This window comes from Amphiprion ocellaris, chromosome 2 (genome assembly GCF_022539595.1).
Source record: "Amphiprion ocellaris isolate individual 3 ecotype Okinawa chromosome 2, ASM2253959v1, whole genome shotgun sequence".
In the NCBI taxonomy this organism is placed as follows: Eukaryota; Metazoa; Chordata; class Actinopteri; family Pomacentridae; genus Amphiprion; species Amphiprion ocellaris.
Window position 1 is genome coordinate 23,459,255 of NC_072767.1, and position 23,705 is coordinate 23,482,959.

Here is a 23,705-nt window from a genome sequence, read left to right on the forward strand (position 1 = left end):
TTTGAACACATACTTTTGAAAGTATTTGGGATTTCTTAAATAAAAAGAATCCATTCTACTGTGCAACCTGAAGGCTGAAATTTCTGAGTTTCTTATATGTTTTGAGAACAGCATAGATGTAAAAAAAAAAAAAAAAAAAAAAGAAAAGACAAACCTCAGTGACTTGTGCAAGAGTAGTGATAGTGTGGTTGACGTCATTGTAGACGTCCAGCCAGGTGGGTGGAGCTCCAGGCGGCCTTGGAGTGTCTGGTGAGCGGGTGGACAGGAAACGTGCGATCCGTGAGGCTGTCCAGGGCGTGTTTTCCAAGCGCAGGTTGACCAGCACGGCAATCTCTGGACGCCTCAACATATCCTATTTCACACAGCCACATAGACAGGCACTATACTGTCAATGAAAAGAGATTTGAAGGTATCGAATGTATCATAATGCAGTCATCCCTCCTGTCCAGGGAGAGCAGCTACTCAGTCACACCTGCAGAAGCTGAATCTCTACGCTGGTCTCCATGTAGTTCTTTATTCGTGGTCCCACCTCAATCCAGGCTTCATTCAGCTCTTGGATGATCTGCAGGTCTTCAAAAGTCTTGTTCACCTTCAGCAGACACAACTTAAAGTTAGCTGAAGCAGACGGGTCACAGCAAGCATGACGGCAGACTCGACATTCAATCTAAAGCCCATTAAGATTTTAAAATGTTGGTTTTAAGTATGCGTTCACTGCAGTTACGCTTCCTCTGATTTCTCTAGATGAGTGAACAGAAAAGGACCAGAGAAAATGTTTCCTCTTGAATCACAAGCTATCACACTTGTGTATGACAAGGGATATTGATTGATTTCAGAAAGAACAGCTTTCAGTAGCAATGAGGCATGATTTTAATGCATAAAGCAAAAACTAATAAATGTGTCTTCCACTTCAACAGTTTTCATCACAAGCAAATATATCAATTATCAGCAAAGACCAAGAGGACTTGTTGGTGATATCAGTCAGGTTTTCAGTCTTGATGATGTCATTGTGAATAAAAAGTTAACTTCATCACTGATTATATATAAAACATACAACAGGTACTCAAAGACAGTCAACGAGCTTTGGCTTGATGTACCTCTTTCATGACTTGTCGTACTGCAGGAGTGTCTGGCGTGTAGAGGAGTTTTCCGATAAACAGGGGTTTGATTCCTCGCCACACAATGCGTGACAGAGGGTTGGACTCCAGACCCTGGATCAAACTTTTACAGAACGGAGCTGCCAGGAGTAAAGAATGGCCAAACAGGACAAATGTTAGTATAAACAGTGCATATAGAATGGTATAACACCGGGGGCGTGCTGCTGCTTGGTGTTATATGTAAATTTTTATTTTTTTAAAGTAATGTGCAAAATCCAAATAACCTGAAAAGGTAGAAAAAAAAAGCTCTTACAAGATTTTATTTTTAAAAAGCAAATTAATAACTCAATAACCCAATTTGAGCAGATTTCCATTTGTATACTGGCATAAAAACAATCACACACTAACTCTGATGTGCACAGCTTCTTACTCGTGTTATTGTCGCGGTCCGGGTCCAAATCCTCAGTGCCATTTTTGCCCAAGAAAGATTTGATGTCATTGTCTTCATACCAGTTGAGCGATGGGATGCGCTCGCCGCCAATCTCAGGGTGACCGCACATGATTCTTGTAAAAGCTCTGAAACTTTCTCGGGGCAGCGCTGAGCGATTTTCTGGAGACAGAAGACGAAGAGCTGCACTCATCTCTGCAAAACTGGAGAGGTTGGAGAACTGAAGGAGGACAGAGAAGTAAGAGCAGAAGGTTTGGAAGAAGAGAAAGGAAACACAGGAGAGCAGAAATAAAGGGAAGAAACGGAAGGAAAAAGCATCAGCAGACAATCTGAATGTACGAAAAACATTGTGTAAGCACAGACTTAAGACAATACAAATTCACAGCAACAGCAAAAAGGGGAAAAAAGTGTAGAAGAAACAGCAAAGCCATTAAAAGTTCCAAGGTTGGCCTCATTTACTCATAAAAGTCCAAATGTGTAGCAACTCTAAAAAAAAATATGTCCATTACGTCAATTACTTGAGTCAAACACAAATTTAAAAATACAGGAGAAATAATGTGTTTTCTTACATCATCCATGAGGATAGCTAGTTCCTGGGAAACCGAGGTGACGGCCTGACTAATGGTCCTGAGCTCTCCAGCATTGACCATCAGACGCTCTCTCTAACAGGGAGGACAGACAGCAGCTCATCAGATACAGTACAAGCACCTCACAGTCACAGTATACAGGCAGAGAACTGTAAGTGAATTCAGCGAATGTTGTACTGCAAACAAAGCACAGGTTTCCTTGCCAAATGACACCTACCGTGGCGAACTTGGTCAAGTCGAGCTGAGAAAGGAAAAGGCGCTCAGCCTCCAGCAGGAGGTCAGCCGGTTGGTCACATAGCTGAGTCTGAAGATTAGTCATGGCGGCTTCTCCTCCATCTACTATCAGCAACTGTCCCAGCATGCTTGCATTGCACACTAAGTCCTTCATCTGCATCTGAGCTCCAGTCAACACAGGCTGGGAAGGACACATTTGATGCAACACATACTTTACATATGTTTACATATTTTTAGCAGAGAAGAAAAATGCTATCACCCATCACCTGTAACCAGTGGTATTCACTGCTTGGTCTGGTTTATTGTTTAGTTGTGTCCTTATTAAAGTAACATCCACATGAAACCAAGAACCTAAAGTTGTCCAGCAGAACATTGCATTGTAATAGGATGATCAAAATTATTCACCTCACCTATCAGTGGTTTTAGTTTTGTGGGTCATTTATTACAGCTTTCTGCACACTCAGACCTGTTAAAACCCTGTTTAACCTGGTTCTAATAAACTGGCCCTGTTTAACCTGGTTCTAATAAACTGGCCCTGTTTAACCTGGTTCTAATAAACTGGCCCTGTTTAACCTGGTTCTAATAAACTGGCCCTGTTTAACCTGGTTTGTATCACCAACAGTGTTCTGCTGGACAACTTTAGGTTCTGTTTTCATAGACAGGGCAAAGGTGGCGCAACGGTTAAGTCTCTGGACTACTGATCAGAAGGTTAGTGGTTCAAACCCTGATGTGGCCTCTGCTGGGCCCTTCAGCAAGGCCCTTAACCCTTCCTTCTCCAGGGGTGCTGTACTATGGCTGACCCTGTACTCTGACCCAGATTGGGATAAGCAAAAAGCAACATTTCACAGTGCTGTAATTATTTGTGACAAATAAAGGCAAGTTATTATTATAAAATGAAAGATAAAAAGTTAACTTCTTCGTTGAATGCATGAAAACATGTTACTTGTAAATATTCTGTTTTCTAGTTTCTGTTTTTCAATGATTCTTCATTTTGTTGAATTCAAATAAGTTTTACAGAATCAGATAAATCAATTAAGAGCAGTTAATTTTCTTTCTTTGCTATTTGTCACCCAATATCTAATTTGATGCCTCCTATTCATTATAATAAATTCCATTTATTTAGTTACTACCTGAAAGCGGAAAGGGCTTTGTATTTTCCGCATTTGCCAGAACAGATTAACAAATGTAAGAAAACTCAGATTCTCAGAGTTTTAGTGGGTCATTATTCAAAACAAGTTGACACAGTAAAGTTTGTCAAAAAAGGATCAAAGCCGGTTACTTGCCAGTAAATTAAGACGAGCGTTCAGCAGCTGGTCCATAGCCAGAGACGACAGACTGACATTGGTCAGGAGGAAGGTGGAAAATGTCTCATTGGCTCTCAGACATTCTTTTACTGGGAGATCTACAGTGGAAACACAAAGGTGAAGTACTGCACTTGCCAACACTAAAATTACTAACTAGAACAGATCACAAAAAACACTGTTTGTAGGTTAGCTTATGTGCTGTGGACACTAATATACAGTTTTTAAAACTTCAAGTACATGTAATACATTTGTTTTTCAGAGAATATACAATATACACACTTGTTTCTTAAATAGCTTTTTCCATTTTTATATCTTGGACTGGCTAACTTTAGGCTTTAAGGTAGCCACCACGCCATAATTTCTTTTTATTTTTTAAGAGTATTTTTTATCTATTTTTATTATTTGCACTGCTGCTAATTGTCGTGTTCTTCACACAAATTTCATTGTACTTCTGAACAATGACAATAAAGTCTCTTTAATCTTTAATAATTTTGTTTTCAAATCTGTGTTCTTCATATGTAAATAACCTGCTACCATTCAGAACTGAAGAGAATAAATTGCACTCAGATATAGAGGCAAAATATTCTGGTTCAGCTAATTTATAACTCCATAATTTCTGGCTCTGATTTTCATCTGGTAGAATAACACACTAGCTTTCCTAAGATGCTTGCTTGTATGGCTTATTTAAACATGGGAAATTGATTATTTATACAAACCACAGTTACAGGATTCGTAATACTACTTCATTTCTCTCTTATCTTTGGGTGTTTAGGAAAAACTGTGTCTGATTACTCCTGTGAGGTTTAAAGACACCATTTAATCATTACCTCCTCCCAAATTGACAAAGAAAAATCTTACTTTAAAAAAATAACATTTCCCTTAATTAAGAAGCACTTTCATAGCTTAAACAAATATTTAAAATTAGCAGATGATATTGTGGGGTTTGTTACAGAAAAAAACACATTGAAAATCTGCCTTCATTCACTCAATTGTTTGCCAAAGGCAGTCATGTAACTCAATCCTGCCACAGCAGGGAGAAGCTGAACAAACACTGTTACTTTCACAAACAGCAGCGACACACACTGAGCTGCTTATACAGAACAGACACTGTGTGCTTCTGTAAAACCCCAGTCTTGCTCAGATAAGTGTAGGAACAGAAATAATTTAAAATATATCTGTATGTTTTCTTTATGGCCTGTCTGAACCTTCTCCTGGTGTACTTGACATTTCTTTGTTTGTAAGCATGTCTTTTTTTGTATTTTCTGATTCAAACTGTGTACCATTTACACTTCTTGTCCTCCACCACACAGTGACTTTGTTCAAGCCACATCTACAACTTCTCTGACAGAAGCCAGGGCTGTAACGAATTTCTTCATATACATTATTTATTCTTATTCTTAGAAAGCAAGCTATAGATCCAAGTCCATTTTGTGTGCATCTCTGTCACATTCATGTCATCTGTAGTCTGAGAAATCTATCAAACTTGGAGGCTCACCCAAAGTGTAAAATCAGGAAGTAAATTCTCAACCAAATAAGGTACCACTTTACAAAGCTTCCTCTTCTTTGTTTAAGTATCACTATGTCATACTGGCAATGCATTGCTACAGATTGATGCTAGAAATATACAAATAAACTGTGTTACTTGGCCAGGCTCCAATTCTTTCTCCTAGATTCTGGACGCTTTTCATCAGGTCCTGAAAGCCAGAGAAGCTTCGGTTTCCACTGTAGGACAGAACAGTCTGGGCGTCCACAAAGAGTCGAGATAGTCTGGAGGAGAAGGAAAAACAAGAGGAATCCTTACTGGGACAAACAGATGCAGTTCAATTCTATGAATCTGCTGTGTTTTATCAGACTTTTCACTCAAAAACCACTGACTGTGTTCTAATTTAACACGGGTCAGTTCAAGAAATGTGATTTTGGTTCTTTTTTGAATTTCAATCATTTCTGTTTTGACACACATATCCTATATGTAATCAAAAAGAAAAAATACATTAGTTCTCAGAGCCTCATCATCGTGCAATAATAACGTAAATAACATCAGTAAATGAGCATTAAAGAAGGAAAATAGGAAAAAAGCTCACAGTACAAACAAAACTCCAGAAAGATTCTGCACCTGGCCAAGAAATAGTTCAGTGTACGACCACCCACAAAACCACAACAAAAAGTTTTTAAATTTCAGGGTTTGTGCAGATTAAACTAATAAGATGCAGGATAATGTGTTAATTGCTGAACTGTATAGTTGCTGGTAGACAGAGCCAGGCTAACTGTTTCCACTGTTTTCAGTCTCTAGTGCTAGGCTGAGTTGCTAGTTGTAGCTTCATATTTAACGTACACACTTAACAGTGGTATTGACCTTCTGATTTCATTCTTGGCAAGATGGTATTTTCCAACAACTCAAACTATTCCTTTAAGTTATGCTCATGTAAAGCCATGCAAAGTACACAGATAAGGTCACTCCACTTAGCAACAAACAACAAAATTCAACAACAACACGACTAATTAGGAACATTTTTATTTCTAAAATATACTCTTTCAAACAGTTGGTCTGTTTATCAATATGAATACTGTATCCTATGAGCAATAATCTTTCCACAACTCCACCACTCTAGACAGTCAGCCCTGGTTTTACTTCCAGTCTACCTACATGGAGTTGTCAAAGTTGCCAGCTTGGCCTGGTGTCTCCCCTGGTGTAGGGCTGTGGAAGCAGGGGTTGTTGATGTTGCAGATAATGCCCTGAATCCAAGGCAAGGTGCCGGCTGAAGGCAAGGCTTTGTTTGGAAAGTGACCTACAAGCAAAGGAAAGAGAAACAAACACGAACAGTTTAGCACCAGGAGATTAGCCTGAGATACAAAACAATGAAAACACTGTGTGTGACCCCAGATATAGTTGACCAGCACCTGATTGAACAATAACTGTAGCATAATTCAAGCTGCCATTATATGAACAACTACTGTATTTTTTTGTTTCAATCCTAAATCTGATGTTAGCTGATTTTACATGCAAGACCGATCTAAATAAGACAAAAACAAGAGAGATGAAGAATGCTCCTGTCTTTATGTACAAAAGTCTTGAAAACATGCACAATAAATCCTTATAAAGTATAAAGTATAAAGTATTTTTTTGGAATAAAACAAATCTTCAAAACCATACATGTATAGTGAATACAAGTCCCTCTAGTAATTTAACATTCAGTGAATAAATTTTCCCAGTGTGTTACTGTCCCAGTTTTATCAAGCACAGAAAATGTAACGCACCGACTAACTGGCTTACAGTATGTTGTGTTTTCTTACGTTAACATGTAATGTTATATCATCTGACGCTAATGCAGGACCTCTGGATGAAGGTCAAGAAGGTTAGCAAATGTCCGTGCGTGACACAAGAATCACTGTCAGTGAGTTAATCCTCTTTAGCGGGTTGGCAAAAGGCCATTTTTCAGACCTGTAAGTGTGTGCGAAAAGACACACATTGCATAATGTCACTCACACTGGCTCTGTTTGTAAGGACGGTGTGAATGACGAACAGAGATGAGGATGACGAAGAGGAAGAGCGGCCAGAGGAGTTCAATGACCAGCTGGATCTGCACAAGAGGAGAAGTTGGAAGCTGTCACTGGTGCATTAAATGATCAGCGATCTTAACTGCCTAGTGAGCAGGACTACAAATGAAACATGTTTTTACAAAAAACTTCACATGGTGTAGTTATTATAGCAATGTAATATGTCATGCGATGCAGTTGTAAACCAATAATAAGTTGTTTCACATGGTATAAGTTTTCTTACAGAATCAACTAAGTATTCTTTTTCTTTCTGGAAAGCGAAAATGTGGTCACCTTGTTTCTTCTGCGGTATGTGATGTTCTTCCACAGCAGGAGGTAGAGCTGTCGGAAAATCCCCATCGCTGCCTGCAGCTACCTGGCCATGATGTGATCCTGAAAACACGCAAGATGTGGTGAGAAAAAAGATGAGTTCAGCAGAGCATCTTAGTTGCCAAACTGTGCGGGACACACGTGTTTCAACAGCAGGAGATATTTATTGCATTTTGCCATTCTCTGAGTCTTGCTGTTTTGTCACTGTTTTGTCTGTAAAAAAAAAAAAAAAAGAATCATCAGTATGTGCAGCGATGAGAAACTTGATCCTGACCTTTACCCTCAGTGACAGGACTTTTGAGCTTAATTCTCACCAGAAACACCTGTCTTAAAACTTTTCTTTTCCACTCCCTTTCCTTTGACAAAATGTGCCAAAGAAAGAGAAACCTCCTGTACAAGAGAGGCCCAACAGGCTGTTTTTGTGTGTGCGTTAATGAGTAAAGGTTGTCTTTTGTGCCTGCTGTGATCTGCTCACGACAGACAATCCTCTGCTTTATCCTGAAATCCTCCTGATCCAAACAGCTTACCTGTTTCACTCTGAGACATTCACTTTTGCTCTGCCAGTTCCTGCAGAATACGGTCTCTTGTACTTGTAGTAAACAATCTGAGGCTTGGGGTTTGTGCCAGGCTAGAAAGAAATGCCCAGACTAATTTCCTTTGCAAATCTACCAGAGTCTCTGCATTCATGTGTTTCCAAGTCAGGGCTCAGCAGTTGTCAGGATTCCGTTTTAGGGACCATTGAGGCTTACAAACGTTTGACATGTGAACCCTCCTTAAAGTATGTCTACTTCCTCTCTCAGAGCCTCGCCTAAAGCAGGAAAACATTAGCTGGTTGTTATTTCAGTGTGATATATTTGTCAGGTAACGTAGCATGCTAATGTAAAGATTCACCGCCTGAAACCATACAAGCTGCGCACTTTAAATAAGGTACAACTTTGTATTGTTTGAACAAAATGAAAGCATTTCGGCATTTAATTTAGAAAGCAACTTGTTGAAACAAATGTACAGTAAATAAAATAATTTAGGTACTCTAATGAGCAGTTTCCTTCGCAACACGGCTCTGCTTACGAAAATAATTTGCTGTGTTAACAGTCAAGTAGGAAGCAAAACAGTAAAAACCGGATTCTGGTGTAACGTTAGCATCCTTTCCTTAGCATCTTACACAGTGATGCTGTTATCGGGTACAAGGACTCATTACGTAAACAATAAGTAACCGTATCAAGTTACTAACTCTAAAACTATTGTTAATGATTACCTTTCTGTGATAAAAGTGCTTTTAAAACTCCTCTTCAGACGCAGCAGCCGGTAGCTTGACATTGACTCTCCAATGTTTGTAACGGCAGGTGTTAGCTGAGAAAGTCCCGCCCACATGGCACACTGATTGGTCACGGTGCATAGTACGGGGCGGAGTCATATAAGCCGGTTAACAATCTGATTGGCTGTCATCAATGTTTTCGTAACGGAGGAAGTTTTCATTGGCCAGGCGTTGACAGCGAACTGACACGCTCACAGTGCCTTAGATAATAACTATTTCTTATATTTCAGTAGTAATAAAAAGCAGTATTTATTAGTACAAGCAGCGCATTATTATATATTATACCTGTAACTAATTAAAACCAAGTTGCAATATTAATGACATTATCAATGCAATCATGACATTAATATTCTAAAAGCAAATTGTCAACTTAAGCATTTTTTCAGTACATATTGCATATTGTTAACTCAGTTCATCAGTGTATATGCATGTGATTTGTTTTCAAATATTTAATTATATATGAAGTCAATAGTACAAAAAACCCAAATACATCTGAAATTTATACAGCAACCACTAGCTCTAAATAAATAACAGCAAGAAGATATCGTACAGATTTGTTTAATGAACAACCAAAACAGGAAATTCTTAAAAATATAAGCATCTCTCTATCAAATAAGGCAGTTACCTTTAATTCTGCATGATATCTGCTTCATGTTAGGCACAGTCAGTGAAGCATGTGCGAATGAACCAGAGAACTGTGGTAAATAGCCGTCTCTGAAGCGTCTGGCAGACACTCGTAGATATGTATGCATATGTGAGGGACTGGAAGTACATCACAATGAAATATGCAGACCGTTTGTCCTGATTCAATAAGGTTCCATCTTCCAACATGTTTACCTCAGGCATACAGGCAGCACACACCAGGCTGGAAGACTCATGAAGTGGAGCATACATGATGCTATTCACCACTATTATATTATAGCATCTCAGCTACTATTTGAATAGTTAAATATCTGATAAATATAAATGGAGAACTATCATCTATCCCTGTCATTTTAAATTACGCTTTCATTTCAAATGTATTTTACACCTTAAAAATATATAACTAGTCTAGTTTGTTGTATTCAGTGGTGTGACAACAGCTTAAAATATGCTGTATGATCAATTGCATAATCTTTTCTGAGTTTGGCAAAAGCTTCTGTAGCTTTAACACTGTGCAGTATTTTTGTCTTTGTGAAGCAGGAGGTGCTCAAAGAAACACTGGCTGCTCTTGTCCTGTTAAGAGTCGATACGTTGAGGCTGGCATCGTCTTCAAGTGAATCTGTCCAGGGAGAGAAGTCAAATGTTAAACTCTGGCAATATGTTGGAAGGGCATTTTAAAGTGTAAAAGAAACCGAGTGAAATAAAGAATAATACGTCACAAAAAGGTATTTAACTGTGTATATACGCATTTCATCGCTTCTCACCTCTCCGACCGCATTTGTCAGGATCTGGATGATCTTGTCGTGTGGCGTTGCAACCACACTCTGCCCGTTGATTTCAATGATACGATGCCCGACACGGATTCCTCCTCTCTCCGCTATACCACCTCGCATCAAACTGCAGATCTGCAACAAAAAGAGAGAAACTTTGAGATTTCATTTTCACTACAAAGGACTTGGTATGTACTGTAGATTTATTTAGTAAGATTCCCAGGTAAAATAAGTATTCCTCTTTATTAACCAAAGAGGTAACTGAGGGCACTGGGCTCTGGTTTCTAAACACATTCATAACGTTACACACATTCGTACCAGAAAGAAAACCACTAAAAAAAAAAAAATCACTGTCATGTTCTACTATTGGTCACTGAGGAGTTACTGGTTCATGCAATATGAAAATTGACATACAATGCCATCTTCCACACTGAAGCCCAGCTGAAACTTGGGTTCTGGTCTCCTGATAATCGCCATGGTGACCGGAGGACAGTGGACTATGCTGAGCTTCACATACTTTTGGCTTTTCAAATCCTAGATTGGAGAAAAAAAAACACATAAAACAAGAAGTTAGGGGGACTAGTTATAGGAACAGTTGATTCGCCTAAAAGTGTCCATAAACATATGGATAATAACAAGTGGTTAAAAACCAGCAAACAGAGGATGTACGTCACATAGGTTCACACAAGGCCAATATCCCACTTTGAACAGTATGGAAACACAGTGCCACCTAGTGCATCCTAAGGACAGCACACCGTCTGTGAAAAAGCAAGCTTACTTGGATATACAGTGATTATATTTAGCCGGAAAGCATTTTATCAGAAGAACTAGAGCATACTACTACTTTTATATAACTAGCTATTATTTGTTGATATTTTTCTCCTTATTAACATGATCAGGATTATAACTTTGTTCCCCTCTTACCCGGATGATGTTCTGGCAGGTGGTGATGGGCAGACCCACCAGGCTGGTGCCGTTGACGGACATGATGCGGTCACCGATGCTGAGCTCCCCACTGCGCTCAGCCGGACCTCCATGAAGGAGGTTGGCCACCACCACCGTGGGCAGGATGGAGCCCCAGCCGGACTCCACCACTGCCAGTCCCAAGATATCTCCAGGAGCCTTGGTGATGGCGATCTGAACCACAGACATACAGAGATTTGGTAAATCAGTGATCTCGTTCCAATTATCTACACTGGAAAGGTATCATTATTTAGTTTAATTTATACTTGGATTATCGTGGATGTTTCATGCAGTGGTCAGTGTGTGGGCGCATTTGCAGATTCAGAACATATAATTTCACCTTTAACCACCATTACAGCAGCCAGGGCACTGATTTTTTTTAACCATGTAAAAGCCTTGAAGGTGGAGGTTTTTATATACTTCTTTCTTGTGTGATCTGCAGTTAAGCAAAAAATATGTCTTAATGTTTTTGAACATTCTGCACTGTTGAGTTCACGCTCTATTTAAAGGGTGATGAACTCAGACAGGCAAAATATGAACAAGAATGTACTGAACAGGCAGATGGACAAAGTGCAAGTGCAGATTATGCCACAGGAGATGATGAAAAGTTTATTTAAACATTCTGATTTTAAATTTGCAGCGAACTATAATTCCGAACTGGCTTTAATCCTGTCCCACCTCAGGACTAGATGCTGCTTCATTATGGATTTTACAAGATGGATTTTATATGAGTCTATATGGAAAAGCTGAAACATGATTTTGAGGTAATTAGGTTAATATTCTAAGATTAATAAAGTGCTTTTTTTCTTGCATTCAGTAGCTACACCTGCCACCACTGTCTCACAGGTTCAGCTCTATGTGAATGACAAACCATCGCCACGACTAAGGAAAGATTGCAGGATGTTTTGTGTGAAAACATGTAGACAGGATCACTCTGCTTACATCTCGGAGGTTCTGGGAGTCAGAGAAGTGGGCCAGATCTCCGTTGTAGAGCTCCTGACTTTCCAGGTAGTCACTGTACTCGCCCGGCCTCAGATCACTGGCCTTGATGCCGCTGGCCTGGAGGAACTGCTGGTAAGCCACTCCGAACGCCTGCCCGATAGCCTGGGCTATAACCTGAGCCTGAAACAAAACAAACCAAAGGGATTCATTTGCAGTAAACTAAACAGTAAAGTCAAGACAAATCAAGTCAAAAATGGTTCTTCACTGTCCTATTAGAGTTGTATTTTGCTTTTTTCATCAATTTTTTTTTTCACTTGTTCATGCCCATTGTAAAACTAATTTCATCTAATTTTCATAAACTTTTTCTAAGCAAAAGTTTTAATATTACATGAAAGAGTTCAGCTGGAAACACGGTCAGCAGAAGCAGAGGCCTCATGGCCTTCAGTATCCCACAGCTAATTAGTTACTAAAAGAAACTCTTCTTCCTCCTATTCACTGCTGCCAACTTTGGAAAACTGGGACGACAGCCAGACCACTTTTATATTCAGGAGAACTCGCTCACTGTCTGGGGGAAGGAAATCAGGCCAAAGTGAGGCTGAAACTGTTGTCCCGCAGAAAACGGCACATCTGATGTGAAATGCAACATTGTGTGCTGCGAAAGACGCCCTGATATTCCCTTGAATCCTCAGCCTGTGTACAGTATATTGCATGAACATGACAAAAACAGCAGGAAATCAAATCACAGGAGTCGCTGAAGTCCAGAATATCATTCTTATAACTTTCCTCCACTATAAGAACATAAAAAACCAGAAATGGACTAACTCACATCCTCAGAGGAGAAGACATGGCAGATCATTAAGCACTTCTTCTGAGGCCCCGAGGATGATGAGGCTGGATCACCTTCTTGCCCTTTGCGCTTCCTTCGAGCCATCAGGACCACGATGTCGCCAATGTCAGCTATGTAAGAGATCATCTGCAGAGCGTGATCCATCATGGCTTCCTGAGTGGAAACAGGACATGAGGGGGTTAAAAATACTAGAAACAGAGAGAAGACAGGAAGCTTTAGTTGACAACCTGCTGAGACTTGAAACTTACTGGAGACTGAAAAGTAATCAAGAGAACACAATGAGCAATGACACACCTGTTTTTATTTTTGTCAGTAAGCTGCCCGGCACTGAACTTTCAAGCAGAGACCATTTAAACCCTTGCCTTAGAGAGATTCATGTTGAAGAATTCATTAATTTAAACCTGATTATTATTATCATCCTCTTGCATATTTCAAGCTGTTACATTACATATGATGGAACCTTGCACATTTTCAGGTGATTCATTTGCACATTCCTGCACACCGAAAGTACTTCTATTATCTTTTGGGGTTTATAAACCTTTGATTACATTTACTGCTAATCTGACCTGTACTTCTGCTTCTTATTTGTCTTATAATACTTACTGCTGACTGGCAACAGTGTTTTCAGTGACTATGTTGCTGTTACCTCTTATGTACTAAGAGACCAAGTCAAATTCTTTGTATATGAAAACCTATTTGGAAATAAAATCTGATAAACATGTTCTCCCCATGTTTAACAAAATCAAGCTAGCCAATGTCCTGAAACAGAGCAGGAAGGTTTGTGCAATTTCCAGTTCATCAAGATTATTCTTCTTGCCGAGAGGCTTCCCAGCATAAAAAAGATGGTTTTCAGTAAATTAACATATTGGTTCAAACTTATGGCCAACACCCAGAGCAAACTGGAACCCTGACATTAAAGATTTAATTCATAACTTAGACCAAAACACTCTTCAACGCTGGACTCACAAGCAATGTTGTAAAAAAAACAATAATTCATGCACAGACATCAAGATCATAAAAAAAGATTTAACAAACTTTCATGTGATGAAAGTGTTGCTGTAAAGAAGCCGACAACTGAATCTAAAATATGTTTTCTAATGCAACAAAAGAGAGAATTTTGAATCTCATTAAGTAGCTGAAACCCAAGGACCCCGATGTTAGAGAGAATGTAAAAATTAAAATTATGCTGCTCAAACATTAAATATATTATTTACAAACAAGAATGTTAAAAAAGAAAAGTGTGTTTATCTTTATGTCCTTGTTTCAGTGGGGAGCAATCGGCCATGCAAAGAGACGAGATGACAGCAGCTGACCCACTTTGAATCTCCTGACAATTCAATCACATAGTGGAAGAAAATAGACTCTACTATTACTGCAACATTGCTGCAGAGGCCTCGTATTAAATCACCACCCAGTTCTATATTAAGGATTTACTGCTGAGAGAGCTCAACTTGAAGGTGAACCTTTAGAAGTGTACATGCATCCTTGTAATATAAAAGGTTTTTCTAAATAATCGAATAAGGTTTTACACATTTACCTGATGTTAATGCTTACAGAGCAGGGAGTGTAACTTAATCAGGAATAATAACTATTCGAAACACTCAGTATGCTAGTTTCTTTTTCTTAACTCTTCTAATCAAACAGTAACAGTGCTGCTTGATATTGGAAAAAGTTACACTGCAACATTTTGCTTTTCTGTGGAACATATTACAATGTGAAAAAATATAGCAATTTTCACCAGAGGACATATTTATCTGTATTTGGAAAGACCTATTAATCTAGAACGATTATGGTGACTTTGTAGGGGAATGTATCTGTATGAAAAAAAGAGATTTTTTAAAAGCTATAAGAAGTGTTTTGGAACTTTTCTAATACAGTGCAACACTGCCAGATGCATCAAAAAGAGTGTTTTGCTTTAGATGTCATTTCCATCTGGCCTTGTACTGATCATACAAGGTTCTGAGGTGCTGATTTAAATAGTCATTCAAATTTGTTGCCTTGTGCCTTGTCTATTTCCATACAACTGAAGCTGCGTTTCTCCTAAAAGCCAACTCTTGGGTGCCCAGATAGCTCAGCTCAGCTCAACTCAGGTTTGAATCCGATCCATGACCATTTACCATTCCCCCACTCTTCTCCCCACGTTTCCTGTCACTGTCTCTCTCCAGTGTCCTATATAATAAAAGCAAAAAGGCCAAAAAAATAACTTAGAAAGTTATTTCTCTCTTGTTCCTCCCTCACTTTGCTATGCACACATGGAGCCTGCATGTCAACAAACTCTGTGTCTTGTAAATAAAGTAAGAAATAAATAAAAACCTTTGTGTATCCTGCAGCTTTTCATTTCTTTCGTATTAAGAAGTAAAATTGAAGTTGCCTGACTTCACACTGCATTGCACGTGATTATTGCATATATTTGCACATGGTGACGTTGATGCTGACAGGATATAAACACAGCAGCTCTACTTTACAACACACTTAACTCACAGACACTATTAAAAATCTTATGTATTTTCAGATCAAGTTGTCCTAACACTTGAAGATCTGAAACATAAAACCATATACATCTGGATTCAAACTTCATCCAGCATCCAGGAGTAAACTGAGATCCCACTGATCATCAGTTCTTGCTCGGTAAAAAGACAGGAACACTTCTTTATATGGGAACAAAATGGTAACAATTACTAACATATGACACTGATTTATTTTGAGCGACAGCGATTCTTTAAGTGTCACAAGAAAAGGCTAATGCAATTATAAAAGTGAGCAACAGGCAACAGAAAAAACTAAATTTAAGTGGTGAGCTGACAGTACCTGTGTGTCAGCAGTGAGCACTTTGATTCGCTGAGTGGAGATGAAAAGATCCACTTCTGTCATTGGCTGAGATTCTCCTTCTGGAGCCTAAAAGAGACAAAACACTAAGTCCAATGCAGTCCTTTAACAACAGTGCTCTTTGTTATTTTTTGCAGTACTGAGATACAAATGTGTGTTGTGCTGTTTCAAAGCATTAGTCAGGGTAATCCAACAGCTTTGGTACATCTCTCTTTTTAAATTCACCTTTATTCGGTCCACAGCCTCCTGAGCCTGGGCCATGCGAGCGTTAGTCGATGGGTTCTTCTCTGATTTGATCTGAGTGGAGCCCAAATATTTGGCACCAAATATGACTCCATCCAACAAGTCTTCAGGGTCACAAGGACCAGGCACTAAAAAGCAACACAAAACAGCGTATAAATATTCTTTCAGATGTCAGTGAGATATTTGACAGATCATTCTTCAGTGAAAAAAGAAAGAGAGTGAAGTTACTCACCATTTTTATATGAAGGTTGTTCATCAGCACTCTGCAATGACAGCATAAGGATAGAAAATGAATGAATTTAATTCCAGGATCAAACGCATGCTATGAAAAGACTAATGAGCTAAATAACTGGATAGAAGATGCACAGAAAGTTAACTTTAGCTAAGTATAGCTAGTTTAAAAACAAACACAAAGGAACCTGTTTTTATTTGTTGGTTGAACGTTTACAAACACAAAACGTAAGCTATGCCACTTTTCTTAGGAAGCAGTGTTATTAGATAATAAATCTGACAATCTGGTAACTAGTGCTAGGTTTTTTTTTTTTTTTACTTCTGATGTCACGTTGATACAATAATTAACTGATGAAACAATAAAAAGCACACATTGGATTCATTAACTTCTCATTAGAAATATTATTGGTTGTAACTCCAACATTCCACGACGTATACATGAAATTCATTTTGTTTTAATTCAATCTTAACTTTTGTTTTTGCACTGACACAGATCTTTTGCTACAAATTTAAATCATACAACTGTTTAAATAGATTAAAAATTACGAGTTACATCAGGAACAAGGTCTGCTGTAGCAAACAAGATTAATTAATTTTTATACCAACCAAAAGTCCTGCAAAAAATGGTTATTTTCATTGACAATTAATCCATTAATTGATTATTTTCTTGATTACAGGTTTATTTGTTTGCTCTATAATATGCCAGAAATGTTTGAAAAATTCGGAAAAGTGGTTGTCAAAGTCTCAGACCCTCAAACATTTAATTTACTGTCATAGAGCAGTAAATTAAACAGAAGATATTCAATTTTAAAAAGCTGGAATTAGAGAATTTTGACTTTTTTTAGCTTTAAAAAAAGAAACATCGCTTAAACCAATACAATCGTAATTGTTGGCATTGATTAATCGCTGCAGCTCTACTAACTAATTTGTGTTTTAGCTGACCGACCTGCTCGCTCTCTGCAGCAGCTTCTCTCTCTGGAGGATCCTCCCCCAGCTTCATCCACACCGGCTCAGGATACTCATCATCAGGCAGGGAGGTGAGGGAGTCCTCCCTGTGTCGCTGCCGTTCATGGTGCCCATAATGACCCCAGAACCTCTGAGTGTCCTCCTGGCTGTAGGAGACCGACACCACAGCGTCCACCTCCCCTCTGTGGGGGAGGCAGGTGGGTCCAGGTGTAGTGCCCATCTCAGTGCACTGCAGCAGCCCCAGCAGGTCTCTCTGGTGGCTTTCAGAGAACAGAAGCCCTGTGGTTTCTGTGCCGTCGCCTGTTAACAGGGAAGGAGCACATGCCTCCAGCTCTGACAGGTTGGAATAGTGACCATGAGGAGGAGTCTGGTGACTGAGATGAGGCTCTTCACCCATTAGCTGGAGCTGGCTGAGCAGGGTGTGGATGCGACTGTGGTCTTCATCATTTGATCTTCTGTTAGCAACCTCAACTTCCTCACTGATGTTTGTCTCAGTCTCTCTGAATGTCACCTCCTCCTGCTCTTCCTCTTCACCCTCTAAGCCATCAGCCCTCAGCTCTACCTCAACTGCTTCATCCTCTTCTTCCAGTTCCACCTCAGCATCTTGCACTGGCTCAGCAATATCCGCCACAAGCTGCCGGTGCTTCACGTCGAGTGGAATCAAAATATCTCTCACGTCCAAAGGTGACAAAACTGACTCGCCCAGACTTGTCTTGTCCAGGCTGTCAGCCGAGGGAGGCAGGCTGGGGTCGTCCAGATCATCTGCTGAACCTGCTTCACTGGAGGAGTCCGACCTCCAGTCTAACGGAGGAGGCTCAATCGGGTTGTAGGTATCCACATCCTCTGCCTCTGAACCTGGAGGAGCTGATACTGTCAGACTGCTGACCTCAACCTCAGAGGCTGCATTAGCAGGGACTGAGTCAGACAGTGTGGATGCTGTGGGTGCAGAGGCTGACTGATCAACAGGGCAGCAGTCTGAGTCCATCTTGTGAGAAAGTCTGTCAGAGGAAAACTGACATAACTGAGTCCTTGCTGAGGTCACGATGCAGCAGAATTATCCGGAGTTTTGTTCACAGGATTTCCGAGGACCTGAATGGCACTGTAATTAAATATATCAAAAAACACATTATTACTATTATTGATCCCAGCAGAGCAAACGACAACACCACATGTGGCTGCATCAGTCAAACCAAGCATTATCTGACGTACAATCTTTCACCCTTTGGTCCTGATGACGTCCCCATGATCATCAAGATAGAAAAAGCAGCCTAAAGCTCAAAGTACATGAACAACATGCACAGTGTTATATGTGCAAACATCAAACAGACTTATTATATACACCATGCTTCACATACTCTTAATCAATAAACAATCTGCTTTAAAACATGGACAGCATAGTGGCATAGTAATCCTGCTCAAACGCTATTAAGATAAACACACCATACTTCATTTCAAAAATGCTAAATTTGAGAATACTCTCCTTATTCTTAAATAGTATTGCCATCAACAAGGCTGAACACACGTTAGTCTTTACATTTAGGTCTTTTAATAAATTCGGCAAAGAAATGATCCACCAGGAAGCACAATGTTAAAAGAAATCTCAGTTTTGGTATTTGTTCATATTGCTTCATAGCACGCACTAATGTGTGAGTTCACTGCAGAAAAATCCACACAACCAGACAAAGTATACATTTTATAGATGAGCACGGAGCCTGGATCTGTTTAGCAGCTTTAATGGGGTGAAGAATGAACTGTTAGATCGGGTGATGTTAGTATATCAGCTGGCTAATATGGCTGCAGGACATTAAACAACAGGCTAATTTTAAATACACGACATCTAAATGGAAACTGGAAGTAGCACATAACTCGACCAACAAACTACAAGGAGACTCAGAGGAGGTGATTACACTGATTGGGCTGGCAGTAGGGAAACTAGTGCTCAGCTAAAAACGTAAACAAACAAACAAACAAAAAACAAAAAGTCCTGAAAAGATACCCATTTCACACTGCACAGCTGAGTTTGGCTAACTAAAGTTAGCAGTTGAAGTAGCTTGAAGCTAACTACTTAGCTAATGCTAACTGAAACTGCAGCAGCCGCATTAAGAAGACGTGGGGATTAAATAGGTAATATAAAACATGGAAGTTTCAGGGGCCATTAGAGGAGCTCTCACCTGATGTTTTAAATCTTCCTCGGTTTCTTTGTGTCCAGACAGAGACTCCTGTGGCTGCCACGACAGATGAGCTGACGTGGTTTGGAATCTGAACCTTTTCCAAAACTTTGGTGTAGTTTTATTCGTCATACTAACAACAACAGCGCGGTTAAATGTTGTATTTTCACATATTCCGGTAGTTAAAAGCACTCACAGTGTAAAGCAGTTTTCCCCACATTGCTGCTGCTGCTACTGTCGACTGACAGCTTTTATTTATTGGTTGATCCCACAGTTGTGCTGCGTTCATGTACCAACGTACCTTCTTTAACGATCAGCAGTTTTTGGTTTCCTCTTTCTCTTCTGCACGTCGTTCTGCACGACTGTATATATGATTGAACCACCGGCAACACATAGCAAATTCACTCTTTCTGTTTTTATAAACAAAACCTTTATTTTCTTAAAATTAAATATCGTGTCACATTTTAAAAACATAACAATCCACCTTATACATAATGGGGATATTCTTATAGTATCTAGAAAAACAATTTATAAAGATTAAATGAGGCTGTAAACTCTACTCTGATGGAATGAAAGTGTGTCTGGCATCTTATATACGGTCAATAACGGCCAATAGCCTCTTAATTACGATACATTTGTTGGTACCTGAAGGCAACAATTGGATACGTCAACAGCCAACGTGTTGAACGTTCAAGTCCTGCTCAATCAAACGTCGATCAAAAAAAACAAACTAGACAAGAATCAGTAATTTCATATTATTTATATTATCAAGTTTTATTTTTTTTTACACTTTATACAATTCACATTTCAGGAAGTTTTTACCTGACGTAAACCCGTAATAAAGACTCTTACTATATAAACCTTCATCAATGTGCTATAGCATTTATATTTTGGATAAGAAACAGCGCAGACAAAAAAAATGAACGGGATTCGTTAATTTATTTTACCAGAGGAGTGTAACGTGGAGGACAATAACATTAGCTTACGGAACGTCATAACCATTAAAAAATATGTCAACAGAGCATTGATCGAAATGCGCTTTATGAATTATTGATCTATTAAGACAATAAAGAAAATCTTGTCAGATCTGTATGATTGAAACAAATCACCCAAACCTACGTAAAGAGGTGACGATCGGGTTATTGCTTGTTTCGAAGAAGTTTTTTTTTTTTCGACAATTAGCTTAGAGCTAACCAAGTGCTACAGTTGGTGTCCTGTTGCCGAGCAACAGCATCGAAGGCCGACATGTCACACCACATTATGATGTCACAGCACATATGGACGTCAGTTAATACGTCATATTTGTCGTTCTGAAACTTATTAATCTGTCGTCTTTCTTCAGACAGTCAGAGCGATCCCAAGAACTTCCCAGAAGACAACGGAGCACTTTTCTCCAACCACTGAGAACTGAAACACTTGAACACGACTTGAGTACAATGGCCCAACGCACTGAAACACGCAGCAGTGCATGCAGAGCTGCATTCCCATCTGTGGAAAGCAACCGTCCAAAACCAGACGAAGCTGAAAAACTGAAAGAGAAGATAAAACAGCTTCAAGAGAGGAACCAGAGGCTTCAGCAAGACCAACTGCTGTATGAGAGAGAAATCTCAAGACTCCAGAGGAACAACCAGAGTCTTTCCTCTAAACTCAGGACCATTGAACAGGAGCTGCAGACCCAGAGAGACCAGGTAACGGCCCTGGAGAAAAGGGCATGTCTGCAGAGATTCTCCAGACACATAGAGCTCCAAGCACGTCTGGACCAAGCCAGAAAAGAGGCAGCAGAACAGCAACTGCTACTTCAGCTGAAGCACGAAAATCTTCAGGGGGATTTTCAAACACTCCTGTCAGAGAAGGAGGCCCTTCTGGAGGAGAACCAACGGCTGCAGCAAGAAAGTAGCCAGATCCTGGAGGAGAAGGAGGACCTCTTGCTGGAAAGAGATGTGCTGCTCAAGACCAAAGACGGAGTGGACAAAAAGGTCAGATTGCTGATGGCCGATAAAGTCCAAGTAGAAGCTGCACTAGAGGCTGAAAGAAACAACAACGCCAAGTCTAGCCAGCTGCAGCAAGAGGAAATCCAACGACTCCAGGCTTCGGTGGCTGGTCTCTCTGCGCTCCTCTGCGCATTTCAGGAGGAACATGGCAAAGAGGCCGTAGAGAGACTGGACCTACAGCAGCAGAAGATCACGCTGCAGCAAGAAAAGGTCCACCTCCTGAACAAACAGAACGAACTGCAGAAAGAGAATGAAGCCATGCAGGAGTTGCTGACGAAAAAGAAGACGGGATGCTTCAGCTTCCTGAGAAGGACCAAGAAGCCTGGGCCAAACATTGAGCAGAACCCAAGCAAAGACGGAGAGCAGAGAGCAGAGCAGAAAGACAAGACAAAGAACAAAGAACACAAAGATGACAAGACTGAAAGGAAGAAAGGTGGCTGGAGCTGGTGGCACAAGAAGAAGTGAGGCGGCTGGTTATAAGCTGACAGCCAGCCTAATGTCTCCTCCTTTCTCCCCCTTCTCCTCACCTTTTTTCCCCTCTGCTCTCACTCCTGCTTCTGCCCTCATCCCTCTCTATATTTTCACACCTCTCTATTTCACCTCTAGCCTCTATCTTCCTTTTCTACTCTCACACCTCTCTATCTTTTCACACCTCTCTATCCTTCCCACTCTCTCTATCCCCCTCTTAATAATAAAACTAAAAAAAAAAAAAAAATGAACAATGACTTGGAATTTTAACATTTTCAAAATGACAAATATGTTCCTAAATGACATAAACCTGTCCAGAAGGATGCGAAAAAAGGGTGCAACATAACAAATACTGTATGAAATGGTTTTAAAACTGTCCAAAATGTGTCTGAAATGAATCACAGTGTCTTAAACTTGTCTCAGGTAACAAAGACTTGTCCAAAATACAATGAAAGTTGTTTAAAATAATGACCCAATAATTGTCCATAATTATTTGAAACTGGTCCAAAATGACACCAGATTTGTTCAACATGAAATTAACTCAAAATGATATAGGACACTTGATAGAGTTTAGAAATAATTTTCAAATTTTAAAGATTACTTTTCAAGTATTTATTGCTGTTTAAGTCAATTATTTTTGTGTCATTTCTACTTTTATTTGTCATATCTGTTTATTATCCACTGATGAACATAAAGTTGCTTTTCATTCTTTGCTTTAATGCAATTACCAGATTGCAATTATCAGACATCCAGAGCTGCCTGAAACACTTAGAAGCCATTTAAATGGTGGAGTTGTGGACATTCAAGTGTGTGGCTACAGCCTGAACTGACATGCCAGCATCCATCACACAAACAGCTCAATCAAAGCGTCTTTCTTTTGTCTTCTGAATACAACCACATTTTACAGTCACTGGTTACTGGTCACACCATCTTTAATCCCAAACTGGCATTAGGGTTAGATTAGTGCTAGATTGTTCATATTCTTCTGGATGTACAGGTGACAATATTGCACATTCTTTCATGAGTATAAATACTGATATTTAAGTATTAACACTGAGCAGATTTGATCCATTTTGCACAGATTGGTCCATTAGGACCAATGTGATTATTATAGAATGTCTGTGCACCTTAGGTGGTTTGATACACCTGTTTTCCTCCTACCTGTCAGTCACTTTAAATCACTTTAAACCACTGTGCCTTGAAATGTGTAAATATTGTTGAGTGAATTTTAATTACAGTTGGTGTTCTATAGATTTTACAATTAGAAGTGCTTTTAATTTAATTGTACAGCAACTTTTTGTCAGCGTATATACTAACCTTTAATGCTAATGTTACTAACCTGCCTCTCCTGTCCTTTTATTTATGTTGTTGTATGTAAGCTGCTGAACATTTGAATTTCCCTTGGGATTAATAAAGTATCTATCTATCTATCTATCTATCTATCTATCTATCTATCTATCTATCTATCTATCTATCTATCTATCTATCTATCTATCTAAAGTAGAGGGAAATACTGATCTTGCACAGACTATTGTGTATGTAGAAATACTGATACTGTACAGTTGTAAAATGTACAAAATATTCACAATTCACTGCTTTGGATGGTTGATATTGCATCAAAAAGAGATGTGACAGTTTTTTGGTAACCTGTAGTATGAGCCATACTCCCAATAACTGAGGGAACAATGGATATACCTGCTATTGTGCATGGTACCGTTTTTTGAGGGAGGCTGTGGTGTCAAGCTTCTTTTATAACCTTACTCATACAAATACACTTAACTGGCATTTCCATGTAGAATGCT

General features: G+C 39.4%; 3 protein-coding genes across 5 annotated transcripts in view; 1 reads left to right on the forward strand and 2 right to left on the reverse strand.

Annotated features, from left to right (window-relative positions):
* Positions 1–8,894, reverse strand: part of abca7 (ATP-binding cassette, sub-family A (ABC1), member 7) — a 32,225-nt gene extending 23,331 nt beyond the window's left edge. For both annotated transcript variants that reach the window (XM_035940731.2, XM_023293724.3), the window contains exons 1-12: positions 8,787–8,894; positions 7,496–7,594; positions 7,152–7,245; positions 6,312–6,453; positions 5,310–5,434; positions 3,647–3,765; positions 2,347–2,544; positions 2,112–2,204; positions 1,525–1,762; positions 1,095–1,234; positions 473–589; positions 155–352 (exon numbers count right to left, since the gene is read on the reverse strand). In XM_035940731.2, the coding sequence (XP_035796624.2) occupies positions 155–352; positions 473–589; positions 1,095–1,234; positions 1,525–1,762; positions 2,112–2,204; positions 2,347–2,544; positions 3,647–3,765; positions 5,310–5,434; positions 6,312–6,453; positions 7,152–7,245; positions 7,496–7,561 (1,530 nt within the window). In that variant the 5' untranslated portion in view covers positions 7,562–7,594; positions 8,787–8,894. The remainder of the gene's footprint in view (positions 1–154; positions 353–472; positions 590–1,094; positions 1,235–1,524; positions 1,763–2,111; positions 2,205–2,346; positions 2,545–3,646; positions 3,766–5,309; positions 5,435–6,311; positions 6,454–7,151; positions 7,246–7,495; positions 7,595–8,786) is intronic.
* Positions 8,895–9,280: 386 nt separating this feature from the next.
* Positions 9,281–19,708, reverse strand: si:ch73-40i7.5 (amyloid-beta A4 precursor protein-binding family A member 3). 2 transcript variants are annotated; one of them, XM_023293717.3, is made up of 11 exons: positions 19,448–19,708; positions 17,257–18,375; positions 16,312–16,342; positions 16,062–16,207; positions 15,819–15,905; positions 12,990–13,163; positions 12,164–12,343; positions 11,183–11,395; positions 10,673–10,792; positions 10,253–10,393; positions 9,281–10,107 (listed from the first exon to the last, which is right to left on the reverse strand). In XM_023293717.3, exons 2-11 carry the CDS (start codon positions 18,259–18,261, stop codon positions 10,036–10,038), a joined length of 2,169 nt encoding a protein of 722 aa, XP_023149485.1. In that variant the 5' UTR covers positions 18,262–18,375; positions 19,448–19,708; the 3' UTR covers positions 9,281–10,035. The 2 variants fall into 2 exon arrangements, with proteins under 2 accessions (XP_023149485.1, XP_035796621.1); XM_035940728.2 differs by having other exon boundaries at positions 19,641–19,693.
* A 1,021-nt stretch (positions 19,709–20,729) lies between these two features.
* On the forward strand, positions 20,730–23,246 carry LOC118469138 (protein Daple-like). The gene has a single exon (XM_055004883.1). The coding sequence runs from the start codon at positions 20,881–20,883 to the stop codon at positions 21,898–21,900; it is 1,020 nt and encodes a 339-aa protein (XP_054860858.1). The 5' UTR covers positions 20,730–20,880; the 3' UTR covers positions 21,901–23,246.
* The last annotated feature ends 459 nt before the right edge of the window (positions 23,247–23,705 follow it).

Bases quoted from the DNA above. Each gene is read 5' to 3' on its own strand.
- si:ch73-40i7.5 (XM_023293717.3), bottom strand. From the start codon at position 18,261: ATGGACTCAGACTGCTGCCCTGTTGATCAGTCAGCCTCTGCACCCACA. The intron at 11,396-12,163 runs GTAAGCAGAGTG...TCTGTGGTTCAG, and splicing joins ACTCCCAGAACCTCCGAGAT to ATCGCCATCACCAAGGCTCC. The intron at 10,793-11,182 runs GTAAGAGGGGAA...TCTCCAATCTAG, and splicing joins CCTGCCAGAACATCATCCGG to GATTTGAAAAGCCAAAAGTA.
- LOC118469138 (XM_055004883.1), top strand. From the start codon at position 20,881: ATGGCCCAACGCACTGAAACACGCAGCAGTGCATGCAGAGCTGCATTC.